We start from the raw sequence: 8,579 nt of genomic DNA on the forward strand, positions 1-8,579 counted from the left end.
GGTGTCTAGGGACAATCCATGATGGGATGCAAATAACATCCGAACAGGCACTAGGCAATTTTCTGTGCACACAGTCTCTAGTTAATTTAGTTTCATTATATGTGCATGTTGGGAACATTTTATTTCCTTCCAGCTCAGTGATTCTGTAAAGTTATTGTCTGGTTAATAACCAAAATAAGTTGCTCAGAGGTATGTGCCAGGAATGGACTTTTTTGAACATTTAGGACATTCATACTAACCTGGTTACTCTTGTTTATGCCACAAAGCAGGTTTTGATGTGTTCTTAGGCAGAATCATTCCAAGAGATTTGAATTGGAGTACATTGGAAGGGTGGATACCTCTTGACTGATAAGAGGGTTGTCTCAATGCCTTCATGTGAAAGTTCCGGAAGGGTAGTCATGTTGCAACAAAAAGTTAAAAGCCAAAGAGAATAATTCTGACATAAGCTTTTATGGTAATCAGATGCATGAAACAGAAAGGTGTATTCATTTTAAAAATAGTAATGATAAAGATGTACAAAGGCCAATAGGCTATGAAGTGCAACAGGTGGAGTCTGATTATTTCTTCAATGTATGTGAAGTTCCTAGAAATTTTACAGAGTATACTTGTACTTCAAAGCCTTTGGGTCTGTTGTTTGCATTTGTTGCCTCTTTACGTGTGTGTTTATGTGTATATATGATTTACTAACTGAGGATAACACTGTGCCTCTGAAGAAGAGGGTGCTAATCCATGTAAGCTTAGGCTGTAATAAACCTGTTTTAAAAACTGTCAAAGACTCTCTGTTGTTTTTTAGCAGGGAAGAAATTTCCTGTTAGTTCTGCTGCCTTGAAGCTCCTTGATATTTTATATTGATTACATACATCTGTATTCCTTTCTCTTTTAGGCCCTATGAGAAAAAGGGAAAGCTAAGGATGCTGGAGCAGAACAATGGATTTCTCCTTCTCTTTCATGCAAGGGATCATGGGAAACACAATTCAGCAACCACCTCAACTCATTGACTCGGCTAACATCCGCCAAGAGGATGCTTTTGATGCCAGCAGTGACATCACTGAAGATGGTAGACAGACGCCATATGAAGCTGCTCTTGCCTTGCAGCAAGGTTTTCAGTATCCTACACCAACAACAGAGGACCTTCCACCCCTCATTAATGGGTTTCCACCAATCAGCATGTATGAACCCCAAGCCAAATACCAGTCATATAGTCAGTATCCCAATGGTTCAGCAAATGGCTATGGCACAGTTAGAAACTTTAGTCCCCCAGAGTATTATCAGATGGAGAACTCTAATATAAGGCCACATGAAATTCTGGAAAAATCATCTCCTCCACAGCCGCCGCCGCCACCTCCTCCTTCAGTACCCCAAACGGTGATTCCAAAGAAGACTGGTTCACCAGAAATAAAATTAAAAATAACCAAAACTATCCAGAACGGCAGGGAATTGTTTGAGTCCTCTCTGTGTGGGGACCTTTTGAATGAAGTGCAAGCGAGTGAGTATGCGAGGACAAAACATGAAGGGAGAAAAGAGAAGAGGAAAAAAAGTAGCAAACATGACTCTTCCCACTCAGAAGAGCGCAAATCGCACAAAATTCCAAAACTAGAGCAAGAGGAACAAAATGTAAGTGGAATTAAAAATGCAAATTATCTCTGTTTCTGTGCTTACAAGGCAAATAGTCCTATCAGTCCTCCTGTCATTTCTTATTTACATGCTATCAAGGTTGTAGATATTTGAATAAACATATCATGAAGATTGATGAGTAGCTTCTTGAGCAGGGGACTCCTCCATTTCAAATCCCTTGGGGTTTTTCTTTTTTGGGGACGATTTTGATCATGGTGGATTGCCCTCCATGCAATGGAAATCCAAATTCTGCTTTTAGAATAAACTGTTCAAATTATCAAAATAATTTGTCAAGAAATTTGAAGCCTTGGCCTGAGTTAAACTATATTGTTGTTTCTCACACTTAGTTGGTTACAGCTGAGTGAAGTGGAAACTATTGAAGCTGCATCAAACTTCACCTTTGAGAGAGTGTTATCTTTATAGAATGGACAGATAGTGAAAATCACAGTAAACTTTGACTTCTATCAACGATTCATAGCCTGACTTTTCTGTCTGTTTAAACAGAGCCATCTCTTCTAATACTCTGAAGAGATTTCCCCACATAGTTCATGAAACACATCATAAGTAATTTAGAATGCTCTCCCGTGGTACACAGCGCTGAATTCTGTGCCTTAGTTAGTCAATGAAATCTTTGTGGTAAGGATGTCAAAATTATGCAAGATTTGGACAGAATGAATACAAAAAGAAATGTGAGCATTGAGTACCAGTCTGTTTCTTCGATTAGTTGCTGAAGACCTTGTATATGGTTGAGTCCAGCTGTCTTTCTTCTCCCCTCCCCAGTGTGTCATATTCTTGTCTCAAAGGCAGTTCTTTGTCATGTATGCGAGCTGATGCACAGACCCTTTGTAAGTCAACCTACAGTATAGGTGCCACAATTTCATGGCATGCCTGACCACGAGCTGGCATGCTGGTGGGTGGGACTGTCCTTGGCCTAAAGTCAGGCCTTTTTTCATCTGCTGTGTTATTATCCACACCTAGGCTCAATACACTAAAGGGCACAGGAGGAACATCTGTATGCATGGAGGGAGCGTACATGAACTGTAGTATGCAATAGAATGGCATTCTCGTGGACTGTTTTTGTGGCATGCCTGCCATACTTGCTGTCCATCTGTGTATGTGTTGTATACACACAATCACATACTCTGTGGTGGGACTCCCTTAACAGGTTGTCTGAAGCTTAGCAGTAGGTAAGTGGACTGGAAGGTGCCTAGACTGGTTTTTTTCCTCTTGTCTCTGGGTTTGCTCAGAATTCAGCTAAGGAGAGCCTTCATTCTGGCTCTTATAGGCAGTTTTCCAAGCTACACCCATTTTCTGTTCCACCCCCAACTGCCTATTGAACAACTTCTTGTCTCTGCCTTCCCCCCATCTCCACCCCTCCCCTTTCTTCTGGGATTATAGGGCTTCATTGCAATGTGGGGAAATCATCTAATCCCCCAGACTATATTTGTCTAACATGTATTTGTCACTGCATTGCTCAGGCTGCACCTGGAGTATTGTGTGCAGTTCTGGAGGCCTCACTTCAAAAAGGATGTGGACAGAATGGGGTGGGTGCAGAGGAGAGTGACGAGGATGTTTGGGGGCCTGGAGGCAAAGCCCTATGAGGACAGGCTGAGGGATTTGGGAATGTTTAGTCTAGAGAAGAGGAGGTTAAGATTACTCTCTTTAAGTATTTGAGGGGCTGTCACTTAGAGGTCAGGGAGCTGTTCCTGTTGACAGCAGAGGATAGGACTCGCCATAATGGGTTTAAATTAAGGGTGAGAAGGTACCGGCTGGATATTAGGGGGGAAATTTTATAGTAAGAGTTGTGCAACAGTGGAATCAGCTGCCTAGAGAGGTGGTGAGCTCCCCCTCACTTGCACTCTTTAAGCAGTGGCCAGACAAACAACTTGTCAGGGATGGTCTAGGCTGATCATGCTGTGTGGCCCCTTCCAACTCTGAGATTCTATGATTCTACATGCTCTGTTGGTTGAAAATATCTCTTGTGTCCAATGCAGTGGATTTGCAGCTTGGCTTAAGTTATGACTGGGTTGATCTTGAAGGTGTTGACTGAGTAACACGAGTTGTATATTTTATTAGGATTCTTCTTGTGTGATCCCACCAGATTCCGTTTTGCTGTGACACTGCTGTTCAGTCTGAACGCAGTCTGGAGTTAGGTGCCATAAATATTACTGTTGTCCCCTGCAACTCTGCCTATCATTGTATTTGTATTTATATCTTGCATTTCACTAACATTGTGAACTACTTGGGAAGCTCCAGTTACAAAGCCACAGATTCTATTTTTTTTTAAAAGACTTTCACTTTAAAATTGCCATAAAATAAATGGTTCTGTGAGAAGAAATATGGTGGGGAGAGGAGAACAGATTGGAAAACATATTCTTAAAGTACTGAACAATACAGAAAACCTGGGAGCAACATGTCAAACAAAAAAATAAACAAAGACCTCCTCCTGCATATCGAAAACACTGTCTTGAGAGATGAGAAAACGGGTGAGTTGGATCTGTCAGTCCCACATGTGCCATGTTAATTCTCTGGCCTTTGGCAAGCCTCTCTCAGCCTCAGTTCTCCATCTGTAAAATAAAAATTTTAGGCTGGGCTCCAAAAGCTTGAACCAGACGAGTGGGATTCTTGCCTTTTCTTTCTTTGAACAGTTGACCTGCTGTCCCATATCAGCAGCTGTTTTCGAGTCTCCCCATGGTTTCAAGAGCTGTCTGTCATGTGGCATGGGTGACTGCTGTTTGAAGAAACAAACTATAACATCCCCTTGGGTTTGTGGCGCTTTGGATCCTGGATGTAGTAACTTGTCTTAGAATGAAAACTGTGAAACAGAACACAGTGAAAATGGTCAAGTACTTTGCCGACTGAATTTGCAGTGCAATAGAAAAATACTGATGATTGCCTTTGCTTTATTCCCCTTGGCAGGTCCTCTAGAGGCTCTCTAGTTTACTTATATGAACTGCAAAGCTCCAGTTCAGAACTCAGCCCAGCCAGGCATGCTTTCACAGGATGGACTTAGGCAAGAAGCAGTAAGGTTCATTACTGAAACCGTAGCATAAGAATAATACCAGTGTACCTTATTTGACTGTTGTTAAGGGGTTATTGAGGATATATGTAAAGGATTTTGAGCACTTAAGGAAAAGTGCTGTGTGAATTCTGAGTTGGTGATCAATTTCTTCTGCTCACACTGGTTACAGAACTTGGTTTTATTTTTAAAAATGGGACTGTAGTAACTGGTGACCAGTGTTCCCTCTAAGCTGAGTTAGTGTGAGCTAGCTCACAGTTTTGTAGCCCCCGGCTCACATGTTTTTGTCTTAGCTCAGGAAGGATGGCTCCAGAGCAAACTGATTTATGCAGTGGCCAAATCGCTCGCTCACAACTTTAATGCCAGCAGCTCACAAAGTAGAATTTTTGCTCACAAGACTCCACAGCTTAGAGGGAGCATTGCTGGTGACTCAGCATTTTGAAGAGTTTAAAAAAAAAACAATAAGCAGTAAGGTTTTATATAGACATTCTGGCCTGTGAACAAACTGTCTGGGCTTGCTGAGGGGGATCAGGTTCACAGCTTGTCAGAAATGCAGTGGTAAAATACTTCAGTAAGATGCAGGAAGAAACCACCTGCCAGGATTAGAAAAGAAAAGGTTGCAGTGTACCCATCCGCTTCCAGTGCCAGGAAGCTGAATTAGTCTGAACTGACTGTTTACCTATTGTGGTTTCTAAATTTATGTCCTGTTTTAGTAGTACAATGAGTCAGTTTTGCATTATCTATGCTATGTGTACGTTCTTCTTTGCAAATGTAAAAAATAATCTTACAAAGTTCTTGGTACCTGTTCAAAGCCATTCATGCATTGCCTTCTTTCTGCATATGGGCAGTGGGCTCATGAACCTTGTATTACTATTATTATGTTCTGTAGAGGGTGAAAGTATATGCCTAGATTCCCCCCCCCTCCATTCTCCAAGCAAGAAAATGTGAACAAGGCCACAGCACAGGTAACACATCTCAGATTGCTCCCAAGAATACTTGGCTGAACTTTGTAGCTTGTGGGAAATCTGTAGTGCTGCTGCATGGAACTGAAAGAAAAGTGGTATTGAAGTCATGGTGAATTTCCCCCATCTGCATCCTTTTTTCCTTAAATTGCTGGCTGAGCTGGCTAAGAATGTTTCATTTGCAACAGCAAGCTGTTGAATCTCTGGAATGTTTTTGTATTACCCAAAGTTCAAATAATTACATTTGCTGAACTTTCAAGAAGCCTGTCAAGTCTGTTAAATGGAATCTGTAGCGAGAGAGATGTGATCCTTATGATGACTGACTCTGTTTACTTTGCAGCTAGGCACAATCAGTATCTTTGTTTAGAAGATACCTGTATTCATGAGCTTTGATTTTAAATCTTGTGATCTTCGACGTGGTCTCTGTGCTTCACACCCATGGAATCTACTGCGCACGCACTGGATTGATCAGTGCTGTAGCAAGCTCTTTTAACGGATTTTTGCGCCCAGACCTCGGACATGCGCAGGAACCCCACCGCGCATGCCCAGAGGGGTGGGCGTGGACATCCCACCAGTTCCTTTCTTACCGCCCCATTGGAAAGACATTTTTCTTCGTCGGTCTGAACGGTTTGCGTGTTTTTGGCTTTTTGCCTCACAGCTCTTTGGTTTTTTTCCTCAGTTTATTCCTTTTCTTCGTCGTTCTTTCAAAAAAACTTAAAAAAAACCCTTTTATTTTCTGCTGAGGGGGAGGTTGCCGCTTTAATTAGTCGGGCCTTTGGGCTAACCCCCCCACCCCTTCTTTCTTCTTCATTTTGGTTTTTATGGAGAAGAAGTGGGGCTTTTTTTAACAGGTGCCGGGGTTGCGGTAGTAAACTTGCTCCTCCTGACCATCATACCCTTTGCATATTTAGTCTCGGTCTTATCGACCCGAATCTTATAGCCACTGTGCTCGCTTTTCAAACCAGACCCGGAAAAACCGAGCCGCCCGCCTTAAAGTGGCCCTGCTAGAATCGGCTCTACATCCTTCCGCAGCAATGGATGCCAAGAAACCATCGACCTCAACGGCTCCAGCATTGAGGTCTGCCTCCGATATCGGCCAACCAACAACGAAGCCTCGGGCATCGAAGGCGCAATCCTCCGCTTCCACGCCGGTGAAAAAGAAATCTAGGCCAAGTAAGGAACAAAAGTCCGCAAAGTAGGGCTCTTCCAAACCCCTTAAGGTGGCAAAGAAGGGGAAAGTACCGGTGGCTGCACTGGGTGATGCCCCTAAAGTGCCTCCCGCTCCAACAACTGTATCGATACCGGAGGCCCAAGTCCCTCCACCGATACCGACCATCCATGTTTTGGACTCCCCTGTCCACCAAATGTAGCATCCTTACTCCGACATCAAAACGGTAGAGCTCGCAAGTCATCAAATGGATGCAGAGCCTTCTCCGTCTCCTTCCCCGTCGTCGACATTGACAGTATTGGAAGCTCCCGACATCGATCTAAGTCGGCACTGATTTGCTTCATGCGACACGCAGCGTCACCCTCCACGTCTGCAGTCAATCTGTCGATATCGACTACCGAGATTATACAGGCTCCTCTCATAGACATGCTGCCGCTTTGTCTCCGAGATGTCCATGGTCCAGAAGTCGATCCCCGCAAGTCTTCTTACCCCCGCCACCACCTCTGTCTTGGGATCAACGACAGATGAGGTATCTGTATGGGGCTTATCCACCATCCTTGCCATGGCTGACTCCAGCGAGCTATTCCGACTGGGATCGATACTCATCCCACTCTGCTCATAGATCGAGATCGCCCCACAGGTCAAGACCTTCAGCATCTCTCTCTCGTCCTCCTGCAGACGATCCTGCCCAGCATAATTTGGATCACAGTCGTCCTCCCAACCCTCAGGTCGTTCAAAACCCAGTCATTTCCACCCCTGTCATTCCACCAAGACCTTTAACTGGTCAACAGGACATTCCTGTCCAAATGCCACACTAGGAGTCCTCTGATTCAATGGAAGACAATTCCGATACCGAACCATCTGAGGCTCACGCCTCCCCTGATCATAAGTCTCCTAATCAGGCTGTCGTTGATGATTTGCCCATCTCCCCATCCGACAATCTCACGTCATACACAGATCTTGTAAAAAGAATGGCCCATTCCCTAGGCCTCTCTGTCGTTCAGCAACATCCGCAAGTGACGGATGCGGTCTTTGACATCGTCCAGCTTGATCCACTCTGGCATTACCCATGTCCACGGTCCTTTTGCAAGCTACAAAGGCACCATGGGAGAAACCATCATCAGCCCCGGTGTCGACAAGACGACTGGACCATATGTACAGAGTCCAAGAGACAGGGGCCGAATTCCTATTCTCCCATCCTCAACCAAACTCTATGGTTGTAACATCCTCCTCAAAATCTAAACGAACACACTCTGCACCTTCAGACAGAGAAAGTAAAAAATTGGACGCCTTTGGCAGACGCTTCTATTCTACCGGAGTGTTGGGTGTCAAAACCACTAACTAACTATCTGGCCTGCATGAGCAGGTATCAATATACTCTCTGGGAAAGGTTCTCTGAACTATTGACCCACCTTCCAGAAGACAAGCTTAAGGCAGCCAGAGTCATTCAAAAGGAGGGCATGGTGTTGGCAAAACAACAAATAAACACTTCAAAGCGTGCCCTAGATGCATCTTCCAGGACGATGGCCTCTGCTATAGCACTCCGGAGACATTCCTGGCTCTGCAGTATGACTCTCCCTCTGGATACCAGGTCTTATATTGAAGATCTTCCATTTGACGGCCTTGGCCTCTTCAACAACACTACTGATTCTACACTCCAGGAATTGGACAAGAGCATAAAGGCTTCTCGAGCTCTAGGAGTGTCACCCTCTGCGAAACAACAATACCATCCCCGTACCTGGTCAAGGTCTTGGCAGAGGCGTGCGCCAAGTCATCAGTCTCCAGAAAGGCAATGGAGACTGCGTACGTCTTCGGG

At 44.2% G+C, this 8,579-nt stretch overlaps 1 protein-coding gene across 1 annotated transcript in view; it reads left to right on the forward strand.

The window, feature by feature from the left end:
- Positions 1–888: 888 nt before the first annotated feature.
- The window catches only part of WHSC1L1 (Wolf-Hirschhorn syndrome candidate 1-like 1), an 82,486-nt gene continuing 74,795 nt past the window's right edge, over positions 889–8,579 (forward strand). The window contains exon 1 of the mRNA XM_015414191.1: positions 889–1,614. Coding sequence (XP_015269677.1) covers positions 928–1,614 — 687 coding nt within the window. The 5' untranslated portion in view covers positions 889–927. The remainder of the gene's footprint in view (positions 1,615–8,579) is intronic.

This window comes from Gekko japonicus, unplaced genomic scaffold (genome assembly GCF_001447785.1).
Source record: "Gekko japonicus isolate JY-2015 unplaced genomic scaffold, Gekko_japonicus_V1.1 scaffold9, whole genome shotgun sequence".
Lineage (NCBI taxonomy): Eukaryota > Metazoa > Chordata > Lepidosauria > Squamata > Gekkonidae > Gekko > Gekko japonicus.